At 51.8% G+C, this 15,225-nt stretch overlaps 6 protein-coding genes across 6 annotated transcripts; 2 read left to right on the plus strand and 4 right to left on the minus strand.

Annotated features, from left to right (window-relative positions):
• Positions 1-281: 281 nt before the first annotated feature.
• Positions 282-2,705, minus strand: ASPWEDRAFT_106212 (Zn(II)2Cys6 transcription factor; the record flags this gene model as incomplete). The annotated part of the gene is made up of 2 exons (XM_040827791.1): positions 282-2,418; positions 2,479-2,705. 2 exons carry the CDS (start codon positions 2,703-2,705, stop codon positions 282-284), a joined length of 2,364 nt encoding a protein of 787 aa, XP_040692432.1.
• Positions 2,706-3,910: 1,205 nt separating this feature from the next.
• On the minus strand, positions 3,911-4,566 carry ASPWEDRAFT_341690 (uncharacterized protein). Its single transcript, XM_040833938.1, has 2 exons — positions 4,083-4,566; positions 3,911-3,965 (listed from the first exon to the last, which is right to left on the minus strand). The coding sequence occupies exon 1, from the start codon at positions 4,476-4,478 to the stop codon at positions 4,182-4,184; it is 297 nt and encodes a 98-aa protein (XP_040692433.1). The 5' UTR covers positions 4,479-4,566; the 3' UTR covers positions 3,911-3,965; positions 4,083-4,181.
• ASPWEDRAFT_48910 (uncharacterized protein) lies at positions 4,504-8,955 on the minus strand (the record flags this gene model as incomplete). Its single annotated transcript, XM_040837182.1, has 7 exons — positions 4,504-4,629; positions 4,709-6,647; positions 6,704-6,969; positions 7,025-8,084; positions 8,142-8,382; positions 8,433-8,730; positions 8,794-8,955. 7 exons carry the CDS (start codon positions 8,953-8,955, stop codon positions 4,504-4,506), a joined length of 4,092 nt encoding a protein of 1,363 aa, XP_040692434.1.
• A 497-nt stretch (positions 8,956-9,452) lies between these two features.
• Positions 9,453-10,551, plus strand: ASPWEDRAFT_36443 (SDR family NAD(P)-dependent oxidoreductase). Its single transcript, XM_040834458.1, has 2 exons — positions 9,453-9,993; positions 10,043-10,551. The coding sequence occupies exons 1-2, from the start codon at positions 9,705-9,707 to the stop codon at positions 10,531-10,533; spliced, it is 780 nt and encodes a 259-aa protein (XP_040692435.1). The 5' UTR covers positions 9,453-9,704; the 3' UTR covers positions 10,534-10,551.
• A 621-nt stretch (positions 10,552-11,172) lies between these two features.
• On the plus strand, positions 11,173-13,416 carry ASPWEDRAFT_36444 (FAD-dependent oxidoreductase). Its single transcript, XM_040834460.1, has 5 exons — positions 11,173-11,624; positions 11,679-11,879; positions 11,924-12,880; positions 12,928-13,045; positions 13,099-13,416. Exons 1-5 carry the CDS (start codon positions 11,365-11,367, stop codon positions 13,267-13,269), a joined length of 1,707 nt encoding a protein of 568 aa, XP_040692436.1. The 5' UTR covers positions 11,173-11,364; the 3' UTR covers positions 13,270-13,416.
• A 297-nt stretch (positions 13,417-13,713) lies between these two features.
• Positions 13,714-14,935, minus strand: ASPWEDRAFT_168648 (SDR family oxidoreductase; the record flags this gene model as incomplete). Its single annotated transcript, XM_040830323.1, has 5 exons — positions 13,714-14,235; positions 14,282-14,493; positions 14,541-14,645; positions 14,695-14,868; positions 14,914-14,935. The coding sequence occupies 5 exons, from the start codon at positions 14,933-14,935 to the stop codon at positions 13,714-13,716; spliced, it is 1,035 nt and encodes a 344-aa protein (XP_040692437.1).
• Between the last annotated feature and the right edge of the window lie 290 nt (positions 14,936-15,225).

Here is a 15,225-nt window from a genome sequence, read left to right on the forward strand (position 1 = left end):
TGAAAGAAATTGATTGATTGAATACCACGACCACCGAGCCTGAAAGACAACGACCGATATCCAGAAATCTAAATCAATCTAAATCGAAGGAAAGTGAAAAAAAAAAAGAAGGGAAAGGGAAAAAGAAGACAAACTCCAACAAAAATAAAATAACATATGAAGCAATCTGTACCGCCTACATATCATATTTACCACCAAGCGGCGTTTACACGAAGCAAAAGTCATCAGAATCGTCAGCTCATGAGAATGGGTAGAACAGGATGAATTGAAGATAGGTCATGTCATTCAGATCCATAGCCCAGCCAGGAATCGAGTACCATGGCACCATTTGACATCCACTGTGTACCTGTGCCCATCAGGAGATCGTGCGGCAGGTTCAAGGACGGATCCATGAGATCTAGTTGTGGGGTGATGTTTGGGTCTGGGAAGTTGTTGCCCATCATCATGCTGGGGGGCATTTTGGTTGGGGTGAGCAGGCCCGAGAACGGGTCTGTGGGCGACATGTTCGACCCGACGACCACTGGCCCGGCGCCGGGTGCGGTGGTGGTCATGCCGTTGGACGGCATTCCTGTGGATGGGGGCTGGTTTACTTCTGGTGGGCCCTGGCTTGGGGGAGTGAGCGATGACCATCCGCGTGGCGTCGAGGAGGAGCGGAACTGTTCCCAGACCATCTGGGCGGCGCTGGCTGCCGTTGCAAAGGATGGGTCTAGCTTTTCCAGAGTGCGGAGTGCTGTCGGCAGGATTTTGCGCGCGGCCGGTGTGGGGGGGCACACTGGGTTCGCGAGCACAAAGGACATGATGCAGATAGTGGCGTCCCACTGGTACTGGAAGATGGGGGTCCATCCGCGCAGGAGGTCTGTTTCCGACAGGACTTGATGCAGCAACATGGTTAGGACTACGGCATGGTTGAGACAAGAAATGCTGTGACTGTCTGCCAAGGGTGTGACAGATCTGTCCCGTGGAGGGAACCGCACAAAGGGGCGGAAGGTGGCAATTTGCAAATGGTGGTAGATGAGTTCGAGGAGAAGGCGTTGACGCTGCAGCCAGAGCGGGCTAGCAGGGTTCAAGTTGAATACCTTCCGATCGGTGGAGAAGGGCTCAGCTGAACCTTTACGTTGGTTTTTCAGCGATCTTGGAACGCCCTGTACCCAGTCATACAATGTACGAACTTCGCTGCCCAGGAAGCCCGCGAGCGACTCGAGGGTTAGCGGATCCTCGTGGATATCCTGGAAATTCTTCGACTGCAAGACCTGCATAGTGCGAGCTTCAAAGGCGCTGTGCACCGCACGTGCCGCGGCAGTCAGACGGACGTACTGCGTGTGGAAGCTCAGCCAGCTAATGTCCTCGTCCGGAGGCGATACCAGCACCGTCGCTGAGAGCTCTACGGCCTCGCCCGAATCCCCGGGCATCGGGCAACCAACGTCATCTGGGTTGATAATCGGTGGACGACCAAGCGTCATCGAGATCTGGCTATCCAACTGGTACAAAGTCCACCAGATACGGGAGTGCAGCTCCTGTGTGTGCTTCGGGGTCGGCTCCAGTGGTCGTATATGCAAGCGCAGCATTTGGGCGATCCGAATGGCCAACCCGAGGAGCATGTGGGCGGTATCCAGTGACGCGGTGTTGTACAGGTAGATAATGCAATACATATGGCTTTGCAGAGTGTGCACCGAAGGATTCTCCAGTTTCTCCATCAGCGTGCGCTGGCTACGACGGTAGAAAGCATGTGCGGCTGTAGTAAAATGGGTAGCCTGCGAATCACTGTCGCTGTCGGCCATGTCGTCATCATCAACCAGGAACATGCTACCATACTGCATGCAGACAGCTAACAGGCTGTCGACAAGCGCAGATGGCTGGCGCGGTTGCTGACCGTTAGTCCCGGCCCAGAGGGAATCGTAATAGGTTCGAAACTCCTCCTCGGCGATGATGGGGTACATGCAGTGATAGGCCTGCCACAGCAGAACCAAAAAGTACTCTTCCTGGTCGCGGGAGAGATCCTCGACCTCGTTCAGCCCGACACGCAGATCAGGCCGTTCCGAGTCATCCGACAACTGCTCCTGCGAGATGGTGGGAGCGTGACGGTGGAGCTGCGAGATTCGCACGGGAAGCGGGGATTTAACATGCGGCTGGTTCAGCGAGTCGGACAAGTGCCGATTCAGACGCAGCACCATATAGGGCGACGAGAGCGGGCCATAATGGATGACCCGGCCAGTCCGAGACTCCGGGTCAGCAATCCCATCCCACGTTTTGCGGGCCGAAACGGGGAGCTCAGTGGGTGCGGTAAGGCTGGAAATCGAGGCATTCGAGGATTGCGGGGACGGGTATTTGGCAGCTGCAGCCTGTGCTTTAGATTCCTCGGTTACTTTGTCTAGCTGTTCCTGCAGGTCCTTGAGGCGATTGCGCAGGCGATGGATTTCCCTGCATTTGTCAGCATTTGCTTACCAAGCAAAAAATAGGAGGGGAATAGGGGCACCTTACCGATTAGCCGCGGGCAGGGACTGGGCTTCAAACTGCTTGGTGTTACTGCAGTAGCCACCATGGTTACGACAGTTCTGGCATGGCTGTTTATCGTCGCATTTGATGCGATTCAGGCGACACCAGTCGCAGGCACGCACGACTTGGTTACGTTTAGGACGGGGAGCGGCGGCAGGTTGCTCGGAGGGGCGATCAGTGGAGTTGAGATTGGCGGAGAAGGTGGAGAACATGGCCGAGAGAGGGAGGGTGGGAGAAGGAGAGAAGGAGATGGAAGAGAGATTAAACAGAGACTCGATGGGAGGACATGTAAAATAAGCAGGAGTTGACTGACAGAAATAGCGAAGTCGAGGCTGAAGAGGGAAGAGGAAGAAGAGGAAGAGGGGACGGAAAGGAACAAAGAAAACGGAGTCAACAGCCGCGCATCTGATGGACGCCTTTTTGGTTTCTTTTTTTATTTTCTGTCTGTTTCAAGCACGGACGCAGTCGGATAATATTATATTATATTAAACCCATTAATATAATATATCAAAAGTCAGATCAGATTCTTCCCCCTCATAAGCCTCCATGATCGCTTCACCACTTCAGCCAGCCGGTGATCGTTGCTTGGCCCAGCCAAAGCAGCACCGACGATATCCCGCTTTCGTTCTTTTTCTCTTCTTCGTCCCCTTCTTTCCCTCTTTCTCCCCATCGTATTCGCCCTCGTCGCCGCCAAAATAGCGCCATTATTGACTTTGGCAGTCTGTTTGATTCTCCCGTCTGACACGCATGAGAGGGATGCTCATCCCCGCCCGGCCGGACTCATCCAGATCGTCTCGTCACGAAGATAACCCCTTAGCGGTCCATACAGATGCCTTGGCGCGGTAACCTCCATTCAAATTCTATTCTGGCTCATCCGCTTCTTCAACCAGGGTTTGCAATCCGTTTCTGCTGTGTAAGGACCGGCTGTGAGAGGCTCGGGTTGAGATCCGGACAGTGACAACCCTGGAGATTGGGGGGTTGCACGACATTGAACACGAGAGAGCGGGAGACTCAGAAATGAGGGGATTGTCATGATTGTCGCCTGAAGGATTCCCGTTGCTCCATATTCTCCCTCGTCCCCATCAGGAGTACCAATTTCGACGGCCGTGGGGAAAAAGGTACGAACGGACAACACCGAGAATGTCATGTGACGAGCCATCAGCAAAGCCTCAACTCGACATGTCAAACTATGCATCCATCGCCTTCATAACGATTAACGTCGGTACCAGAAAACCGCAAAGCCACGGGCGCACGCTAGAACGGTGCCTACCGAAGAATAAATGAGATTGTCGCTTGGCTTGTTCCCCCGCCCGAAACAGAAATGGCCGAGAAGGGTAATTCAGTCACATCTCCGAGACGGGTGACGATGCTGACGACCGGCAGAAGGATCGAGATCCATGGCGGCACATCTTGGTAGCGAGTCGAACGAGTCCAATGGGTCCAATGGGTTCAACGGGGGTCCATCAGTGTTTCTGTCTGTGTCAGTGGAAATAATCAACAGAGTAAGGGTAACATCGGAGGGCAAAAGTACCGTCACGTGGGCTGCTCTGGCCAATCGGCACTCGGGCCTGCTCCGACACGAATCTTACCTTATCGGGCCGCCATGACGCTGTCCTGATCTGCCTCCGTTACGGTTCCTGACGAAGGTTATTTTCCTCCCCGACACCTCCACGACAGCTGGGCTGCCATCACTTTCTATCCAGAGGGAGTGACTCATCAGTAACAATCATTTCTATTGCTGTTTTTTTTTTCTCTATCTGAAAACGTCCAAATTCATCACGTCTTGCCCTGCTGACCCTCCGGATCGGGCCGGTCGATCTTTGGGCCGGTATTACATACAGTATCGATATATCGATGGGGTAACAAAAATAAAAAAATAACAGAAAAAAAAGACTTATCTGGGAATCCCTCCAGAAAACAAAAGAAAAAACCCAAAGGAAACCAATCCCTGAAAATAAATCATAATTATCCCAGAAATGAACCATACTCCAATCCTTAACGCATCCCCTGTCAGCGGCGTCGAACACGCGTCAGATAAGTAATGACCAAGACCATGGTGAAATTAAATGCAATGAACCCAATGAACGCGCCGACATTTCGGCCGCGGTGGCTGTAGCTGTAGTCGTATTGCGTGTACTAAGAGGGATAACCAGTTAGCCAATCAATTCGTCAAAATATTCGTGCGCTGTGGATACAGCATGCGGGAATTACTCACATAAGCTTGGCCGTTCTCGTATGGACAGTACTCGCAGTTGGCTGTGCTGTTGGGGTTGACCAGGTAGCCCGTGGCATCCTTCAGGAAGGAGGCAGCATATTCGTAGCATGTCGACGCGCTGGGCGGCTGGAAGGTAGACACCTCCGAGGCATCGCAGTGGAGGGGAAGATCATGCAGGGTGTCCACAACGACCCCTTCGTTCAAGTAGAAGAGGGGCGAAACCTTGTAGTACCAGCGCCACCCGGCTGGAGTGTCTGGTTGAGGCGACAGGGTACCAGCGAAGGTATTGCAGAACATGAAGAAGAAGCCATTGGCAGACAGGGCAGCCTCCACTGTGGGCATTGCCGAGGCACACAGCTGTGCGAGACTGGTGGCGAATACGGCGAAAAGCTGATACATCAGGAAGCTGTATCCGGCATGGTTGGAGTCGGTGTAGTAGCCAACGGGGTAGTACCACAACAGCCAGTATACAAGAGATGTAATAAAGGCGTAAGGCAACTCGACCAGAATGGCGGAAAAGACAAATGCCAACCAGTGGTACGTCAGACTCTCACGCTCACGGTGCTCAAAAAGGTCTCGCAGCGTCACAAACCGCGGCTGTACCTGCAGTCCCAATGGAGGGCCAACAATCAGCGACATGAAGGATGAGAAGACGCGGTTGTAAGCGCCGCGCTGGGTCAAGGGCGAGTTCAGGTAGGTCAATCCGTTCAACAAGGCGTTACCAGCGTTCAACCACAGCTTCGCACTGGCATAGTCCGGAGCCCGCCAGTAGTAGAGCCATGTTCGCTTGAGCAATACTAGCATCTGATAGTGGAATGGAGCGGCGTAGAGTGACATCGAAGAATGGCCCCCACGTTCCAATGAGCCGCCATCAGATGGCACCAGTGCGTTCTCCTTGTCCGAGGCCTTGCCACTGTGCTGCTTCCAGATCTCCGCCCAGTCTGTCTGGACATCCTGACGTGTACCGGCGCCAATCACCTCCAGGAAGTATTCAGCAGGGTTTTCCTTCGCCCGGCAGGGGCGAGAGTGTTGCGCAAAGTAAGCGACAGCCTGGTTGCAGTCCTCTCCCAATGGGCCATCGTACACCAGATTACCACCACGGGCCAGCAGATACAGTTCGTCGAATGTCGAGATCAATTCAGCAGCGGGTTGGTGGATGGTACACACGATTGCCTGTCCAGAGTCTGCAAGTCGTCGTAAGAGTCGAATAATAGAATAAGCCGATTGTCCGTCGAGACCAGAGGTGGGTTCGTCCAAGAATAGAATGTCCGGCTTCGCAGCCATCTCCACACCGATGCTGACTTTCTTGCGCTGTTCCAGGTTGAGACCAGCCCCAGGAGTTCCGATCAAAGCGTTTGCAATCGATCCCATGTCTAGCCACTGAATCACATGTTCGACATAAGCATCCTTCTCCTCAAGGGGGACCTCTTGTGCGCGACGAAGTCGGGCGGTCATCTGCAAGGCCTCCCGTACACTCTGGGTGGGGAGGTGAATGTCCTGCTGTTGCACGTATCCCATGTGGCGGTTAAAAGACTTGGGAAGAACCTGTCCATTCAGCGTCATCGTTCCAGACAAGACTCCAACCTTTGAGCGACCAGCCAAAGCGTTCAGCAAAGTGGTCTTGCCAGCGCCAGAGACACCCATCAGAGCCTTCATCTGACCATTGTGGACAGATCCATTCAAGTTGTTCAGGAGACGTCTCTGACCCTCTTTGAGTTTAATGTCGAGGTTGAGTCCTTTCCAGGCCAGGCTGCGAGGCTGCTGTTCGATGGGTGCGTTCGGGGTTGTGATTTCCTCCTGTACCGGGGGAACATCGAGATCGACGGGGCCACTCTCGTGGTCGGAAGATCCTGGGCGGGAGGAAGACTTCTTGTCCAAGCCACGGTAAAACACAGTTGCCAATTGTCCTGCGGGCTGCTTAAGGCGCTCCATACCGATACTATCATTGTCAGCCAACTTGATCAGGTATTGGGGGTAGCAAGGGGTCAAACTCACGCTGAACTCAGACCGAAAGCAATGAAGAAGGCAGCGTTGATTCCCAGGTTGCGCCACAGGTTCGACTGTTCAAACCCGTACTGTGCCTTGATGTATGCCATTCCAGAAACAAACTTCTGTCCAGGCTCAGAGCCGACGACAGCGCAAACCTGGTTGGCAACATTGGTGTAGTCAGGCCCAGATGGGACCAAGTCCTTCAGGCTGCAGTCGTAGGTCAAATTGGCGAACTCGTTGATCATGACAGATTCGAAACCATAATAGAGGGGCTGTCATTTTGTTAGCCAAACACTCCAACGATCAAAAAGGGTGCAAAGAACTTACATTCAGGTACCGCAACCAGCCGAGCCACACTTGCATCTGAGGTGCGGGAACGTACAGACCCGTGTACAAGACATACATGTTGAAGAAGATACCGACAGGGAGCACAGCACGGTGCATGTTGGACGAGAACACTGCAACAGAGCGGAAGAACATGGACAAGGCAAGGTGCTCGATGTACACCACGACGAACCAGGTGAAGAAGTTGGCGGCATTCATTTGGAATCCAGTCAGGAAGTACAGAGGAATGTTCCAAAAGATGGCGAAGACCTTCCAAACAATATCGGTCATGATAATTCCGAATCCATAAGCCATGGGTGTGTAAAGTCGGTAACGCTTGTGCTTGAGAATGAGCGGGCGCTGGTCGAATGTGCTGCGGAATTCAGCCATGGCCTGCAAAGCAGGAACAAGAACCGAGTAGAAGAGGGCAGAGGCGAAGATGAACAAAGATCCAGTGCTGCGAGACTGGTCGCGGAACAAGGTACCCAGGATCAAACTCTGAACGACGATACAGATAGCCTCCGTGACCAAGGCGCTGTAGTTGTGCTTGATGATGCGCACCTGGCGTGTAGTGCAGTATGCAATCTGCTGGTAAAGAGGCAAAGCATAGTGAGTCGACTTGCCAGAACGGGGCACAACAGGAAGAGCCTTGGCCCGCTGGACAGACGATTGAAGCTCGTTAAAGTGAGGGCTACGACGGAATTCATTCTGGAACTCGTCGGCTGTGCGAGGAACCTGGTTCTGGCGGGCTTCGTGCACACGGCGAACCTCGGGGTCGGCGGACATGGAGTTGAGGAAGTCGGTGGTGGTGGTAGCGGAGGAGCACTCAAAGCCCAGGCTGAGGAAGTACTCTTTGGCGTCCTGGATGGTGCCGTAGAAGATCTGGCGTCCGGAGTTGATCACGATGACCTTGTCGAAGTATGGAACGATGGTGTCACTGCCCTGGTAGACACTCATAGCAGTCACACACTGGCTCTGCAGCGTCCATTCGCGCATCATCTCCATGAACTCCAGAGCAGTCGACGAGTCCAAACCGTTGGTCGGGTTGTCCAAGCAGATCAGTCTGGGATAAGGTTAGTCTCCCTTGTCTAGCATGCAGATCGCAGATAGATCGACTTACTTTGCGCATGTTGCCAGGGCTTCAGCCAATGAGACGCGGCGTCTCTCACCTCCACTGACACCCCGGACGTATGCATCTCCGACCTTGGTGTTGAGCACATGGCCCAGTCCAACCAGCTGGGCTAGATGCTGGACCATCTCGTTGACCTGCTCCGACGATGGCTTGGGACCACAGCGGGCCCGGATTGCGAAGCGCAGCGTGTCGTACACGGTGAGTGTGGGGAAGTGGTCGTCGGATTCACCTGTGTCTGGTCAGTCATTGCGATCCGCAAGAGAGGAGAGGAAGACTCACTGCAAAACACGACATCCTGGGGATCTTTGTCGATGACGTCCTTCATGGACACTCCTCCCAGAGTCAAATCTCCTTGGACATCCTTGTATTCTTCCCACATGCCAGCCAATGTCTTCAAGAAGGTGGTACAACCACTACCAGGCTTTCCAATCACCAGGACCATCTCGCCTGGTTGGATGGCAGCAGAGAAGTCACGAAGAATGGGTCGCGACGATGGCTTGTGCAGTCTTTCTTGAACAGGTTCCAAGACGCCAAAGAGGGACTTGGATGCGGAGAGAACACTGGGGGCCGGAAGGGCCTACAACTCGTGTGTCAGCGTCCAACGTTGAAAAACAAATGATCAAGAACAGTCGCGACTTACTCCTGTACCACTCCCTTCGACCGTGACATGGTCCATGACAATTCTGGAAGCTTGGCTGTTGGTTTTTTCGCCATTTCGCGAAGATAGAAAGCGTTTCACGCTCAGGGCAATTGGCTCGACGGCCACGCTGTTGGAGGAATCGGACAAGTGTTCCTTGGCCATGATGGATTCGGCGTTGACGGGTGTCGCCATGCCACTGTCACCAGAGTCTTGATGTAAAGAAGCTGTGTCGTGGTGCTTCTCCATGACGCTGTGGATATTGAATGATCGCCTTCTAGATGCACCATGCGAAGCTTAAATAAATAATGAGAGAGGATTGTTGATAATGCCATGATGAACGGAGCTTTAGCAGACTTATAAATCAAAAAAAAGTCTCCGTGCCAGAGCGTAGAGGCTGATTATCGATCAAGACAGTGAATGCCATCGCATTCCATCTTTGTCTGTCCCGATTGGGAAGGCAGGGAAGCCATCCAAGGACCTCCCAAAGGAGTTTCGGAGTTCCCCTGGCCCGATCGGGACTAGCGCCCAGCGTCAAGCTCGTTTGTCATCAGAGCTTTAGTGGGGCGCGCTAGCCCGATTGGGCCGTCCATAAGGAGAATGGAGCAGCCAAACGATCTGCCCCAATAGGCAGTCGGCGAAACGCCCTGGAGATCCCGATTCGGATGCTGGCAGTGGCAGCCGTTAGGCTCCGAACAGTGTGGAAAATTCAGTCGATCATGTTGTGGGTAGTAGTAGAGAGGGGCTAGCCAGCGGGGCTCAGAACAAAGACATATATAGCTGGCCAAATGCCCCTCTTTGTTTTCAGAATCATCTCCCAACCGTCTCTCCAACTCCAAACAAAATCCAACAAACTTCCAATACTTCTTCCTCTCAAAATATCTTAACTTATCTTCAATTCCAACATCTACACAATGCCTCTCGACACCGGTCTCCAGGGCGCCCACGTCCTCATCACTGGCGGTACCCGTGGTATGGGTCAGGCCATGGTGCGCCAATTCCTCCGTGAAGGTGCCAACGTCTCCTACTGCGCCCGTACTGTCACCAACACCGAATACGACGACGTCCACCAGTCTCTGCCTGAGGGCAACAATGCCCGTGCCTTTGGAACTGCCTTTGACGTTGCCTCCAAGGAAGCCATTGTGAACTGGGTCAACGCCTCTGCAGAGCGTCACGGACGCATCGATGTTCTCATTGCCAATGGTTCGTTCTCCCTGACATTGGATGATGGATAAATACTGACATAATCTAGCATCCCCCATGCACATGGAAGGCGAGACAGAACATTGGGAGAGCAGCTTCGCCATCGACGTGATGGGCTTCGTGGAGTTTGTCAGAGCCGCCGAGCCCTACCTGATCAAGTCTCCTCAGGCCTCCGTCATCGTCCAGAGCTCCTTCATGGGCCGCGAGTTCTACCGCAGCCCTCCGGCCGCGTACGGACCCTGCAAGGCCGCGCAGCTGCAGCATGTGCAGGAGCTGTCGCACTACCTGGGCCCCAAGGGTGTCCGTGTCAACGCCATCTCGCCTGGTCCTGTTCTCTGCGAGGGTGGCCCGTGGGAGAAGTACTCGAAGCTGATGCCCGAGTGGGTTGAGGAGCAGCGATTGAAGATTCCCCTCAAGCGATTGGGAGGGCCCCAGGAGATCTCGAACGTTGCTGTTTTCTTGGCCAGTCCGTTGTCGAGCTTTGTCACTGGTACCAACATCCTGGCTGATGGAGGTATCCACGTTGGCACACAGTTTTAGATGTATATAGCAGTGATGATTTAGATTTAGTATAATGATTTGCTCAGTTGCTTAATTGATTTTATTCACACTTCATATTATTCCATTCTGTAATGATCAGTTGTTTCAGATTGATGATCCTATGCATTGTATCAAATATGGAAATAGTATTTAACACTATTATGAGTGACTTGACATGGATATTTAGTCTAGAATATCAATATCTTTTTAAATTCTATCAAACCACTGCTAATATTCAATGATATAGACATAGCTGAGAGTACCTGGTAGGCAGTAATATTCCACAGTATAAAACCCTCGTGGTCTTAAAAATACCGCACAGTATGCAAAAGACCCAGGATACCCCTTTAGGACTAGTGGCGGGGTATCTTACCGCGTCGTCCAGATTTATTCCCGGCAGCACGTGGGTCTAATAACGTGGGTCTAATAATAATAATATAATTGTTGTATGGGCTGAGAATAATAATCACGATTGTTATCTTTGACAATAATATTATCAAGACTAGCCAACCAATGGCCTGATCTGCTCGTATACTGAAACTAACCAACCGAACTATTCCAGATTTCCCCTTTGGCTGCTTACTCCGGTCGGAGTCATCCACTTCCCTTTGGGGCTAATTCGCAAATACGAAGGATTGTCCCCCCTTCACCTTCACCTTCACCCAGACAGCTCCTTTGGGTCATTGCTTGCCTCTGCATGCAGCATCGTGCCATCATGACGCGGTCCCGGGCGAGGCTTTTCCCGTGTTCGATTCTCTATATCTACCGGCATGTATCCCCTCGATCAACTTCAGATGCAATCATTCATTCATCGCAATCGCAGTTGCAACAATGCAGATCAGGCCTTCATCCTTGTTCTTCGCCCTTGTCGGGGCCACGTCGGCTCTGCAGAACACCACTTCTGCGGCCCAGTGTCGATGCATGCCGAATTCGTCTTGCTGGCCGTCGGTTGATGAATGGTCGCAGTTCAATTCCTCTGTTGCGGGGAGACTGATCAAGACTGTTCCTCTGGCTTCGCCGTGCCATGCTCCCAACTACAATGCGACTGAGTGCCAGTATCTCCAGGATCAGTGGACACAGCCTGCTTTGCAGTATGTATATTTTAGTATATTTTATCCTGGAGTTATTTTCTAACCATCGATTAGTGATGAGTCTTCTTCATCTATCATGGCTGCTGCTGTGGCCAATGGAAGCTGCGACCCATTCACATCTCCATCCAGTCCTTGTCGTCTGGGAAATATGGTGTCGTATGCTGTCAATGTCTCTTCTGCAGAGGAAATCGCCCGGACCATGTCTTTTGCTGCTGAAAAGAACATCCGATTTGTGATTCGTAACACTGGCCATGAGTAAGTTACTCTATCATGGCACAAAACAAAGCTAACGAAAATAGCTACATGGGCAAATCCTCAGGCGCCGGTGGTCTCTCCATCTGGACGCATCATCTCAAGAACATCACCATCCACGACTATTCCTCGGCAAAATACACCGGACCTGCAGTCACCATTGGTGCCGGAGTCCAGGGCGCAGAAGTCTATGCTGCAGTGCACAAGGAAAACATGGTCATGGTCGGTGGTGAATGCGCCACTGTCGGTCCTGCTGGAGGGTACGCGCAAGGAGGTGGTCACTCGGCCCTCAGCTCACGATACGGACTCGCAGCCGATCAGATCTTGGAGTGGGAAGTTATCGATGGTAAAGGTCGCCAGCTGCGCGCTTCACCCACGGAGAATGCAGACCTCTACTGGGCTCTGACCGGTGGCGGCGGTGGTACTTACGGCGTCGTCACCTCGATGACAGCCAAGATCTTCCCCGAATTCCCCGTTGCCGGTGTCGTTCTGGAGTTCGAGTCAGACCCTAACAACCTCGATCCCTTCTACGAAGCGGTGGAATACTACCACTCTCTTGTTCCTGTTCTGACAGCCGCTGGCGGCATGGCCATTGCGCGTGTCCAGAGCTCCTCGTTCCTTCTGACGCCTCTGACTCTGCCCGACACCACTCTGGACAAGGCCCTTGAACTGATCACGCCTTTTACCGACAAGCTGGACAGCCTGAACATCAGCTACGCGATGAATCTCACACATTCCCCGTCATACCTGGACCACTACAACACGCTCATCGAGCCAAACCCAACCCAACTCGTCGACAACGGCCAATACGGCGGCAAATTGATCCCACTGTCAGTGATTGAACAGTCCAACTCTGACCTCACCGCTGCCATGCGCAAAATCACCCAGGACGGCGTGACCTTTGTCAGTATCGGATTGAATGTCTCATCTGCTGTGGCCGGACAGACTAACAACTCTGTTCTCCCAACGTGGAGAACGGCCGCGATGGATGTTATTCTCTCAACGTACGTTCTACTCCCAGCCCATCAAGTATACATACTAATCCGTCTAGATCCTGGCCCGAACACGCGAACCTCAAAAAGATGAAACAACTAGCCAACGATATGACCAATAAGTGGGTCCCACTGTTGGAGTCACTCACTGACGACCGTGGCTGCTACATGAACGAGGTATGCATCACCTACACCCATGTATACAAAAGAAAAAATAACTAATAAATCAGGCCGACCCCCAACAACCAAACTGGCAAGAAGCCTTCTACGGACCCAACTACGACCGTCTCCTATCCATCAAGCAAAAGTACGATCCCGAGGGCCAGTTCTATGCGCACACTGCGGTGGGCAGTGAAAAGTGGGTGGAGGAAGATGATGGACGGTTGTGTCGGGCTACTTAATCGTAGAGGTGTCTGGATTGATCGGTATTAATTAATTATTTGCGATTTTGTTTATGTAGATATTTATAGATCGAGGTGAAGATTTTGAGAGTTTGAGAATTTGAATTTACTGTTATAAATACTTGTTTGATGTAATTTGGGTATGGGGTATTATTACCGCAACTGCTAAGCCGCGGGTTAAAATACGTCTTCTTCTTGGAATGGAGTATACCATTTATTTATACCGCAACCTTTTCTCTTATTGCTATTAAGAAGTATTTATCTTATAAAATGACATTGTTATAAGATATTTATCCCTGTAAACACATGTCTTGAAATCTGTCACTAATGGAATGCAGTGTAATCTATATCCATGGCATCACCCATGGATTCATGCATCAAGCAGGGTACCAGGTACCATCTAATCTATCCCAATTTAAATAAATTATACCAATAACTGTAATTCTACCCCTGATACTCATCCGCCCCCAACAGCACCAAACTCCTAACAGCATCAACAACACACTCCCTCAACCCCCGAAACTTCACCCCCAATACCTCCCTCGCCCGTCCATTATCAAACCCATAAACCCCATCAGCCGGATAATCCCCGGACACCAACGCCTCACCCGTCGGCAGTCTCTCCTTATACTCAGGAAACTCCTCGCCGATAATCCCCGCAATCTCTTTATTCGAGAAATGGCCCGAGACGGTGAAGAAGCGCTTCCCGGCTGCTTCGGGTTTTTCGGCGGCGAGGACGTGCGCGAGGGCGAGGTCGCGCACGTCGACGAAGAGGTAGTTCCCTGTTGGTGGGCAGTGTGCCTTTGCGGCGCCGGAGATGAGGTCGCGGATGCGTTGGTTGGAGGTGTTGAGGGTGGAGAGGGAGGTGAGGGTTGGTGTGATGGGGCCGAGGACGAGAGGGGGGTTGATTACGGAGAGGGTGAAGGGGGGTTTCTGAGTAGAGATGAAGTCCCAGGCTGCTTTTTCCTATACGCATATTAGAATAGTCTTGGTAAGTAGATGAGATACGTACGGCAAAGGTTTTGCTGGCGCGATATGCATTCGCAGGACTGTCGTTGGCTTGTTCTTCTGTGATAGGACTCCAGTCTGCTTCTGAGTAGATCTTGCCGGCTGATTTTGCAAAGACATCGTTGATGGCAGCGAAAGAGGATGTCACGACGACTCGCTTAACAAGAGGCGCATGTTGCTGGATGGACTTGAGAATGCCAGTAGTTCCGATGATAGCTAGACAGTCAGAATTTGTCACAACAGGAATGATAAATAAAACATACCAGGATCTAACAGCTCCTTCGCATCCTTAGCATGAAAGTGATATGGGCTAGCAGTATGGATAACAGCTTCAAAAGGAGGATCAGACACGACCGCGCGATCGAAAGCTGCTCTTCATTAGTATTTATCCCTTTAGAACCTGCAGAACAGACTTACCATTCGGCTGAGCAATATCCTCAACAACAGCAAACGACAAACGATCCTTACCAATGTCTGGATGGGTTCGCTGGATTGCTTCAGCCTTGGACTGGGAGCGAACAGTCGTAACGACAGAGTGGCCGCGGGCTAGAAGAGCCTCGAGGACATGGGCGGCAATGAAGCCACTTCCACCTGGTAAAATTAGTATAGTCTTTCATTAGCATACAGGGAACATACCTGTCAGGAGCACGCGAGTCATGGTTAGAACGGTAGATTAAGCAAAGATTAAGCAATCAGTTGAAGATGAGGATGAAGAAGTATTTAAATAGTACCCTCGTCTTTGTATTCTCTATCCAACGGCGACATGGCCTTAATATACGCTTCATAAATCCTAAATCCGGACAATAAAAAAGAAACGGATGCGGACACGGATTGCGGACTTAACGGAGGAAAGCTTTTGAGTCAGTACTGATATCCAGCAGTCTGGTTCCTAGCTCGATCTGTATGCGCCTTCGCTTCGCCATCTAAAGCCATCTAGAAGGCTAGAAC

Source organism: Aspergillus wentii (assembly GCF_001890725.1).
Source record: "Aspergillus wentii DTO 134E9 unplaced genomic scaffold ASPWEscaffold_2, whole genome shotgun sequence".
Taxonomy (NCBI): domain Eukaryota; kingdom Fungi; phylum Ascomycota; class Eurotiomycetes; order Eurotiales; family Aspergillaceae; genus Aspergillus; species Aspergillus wentii.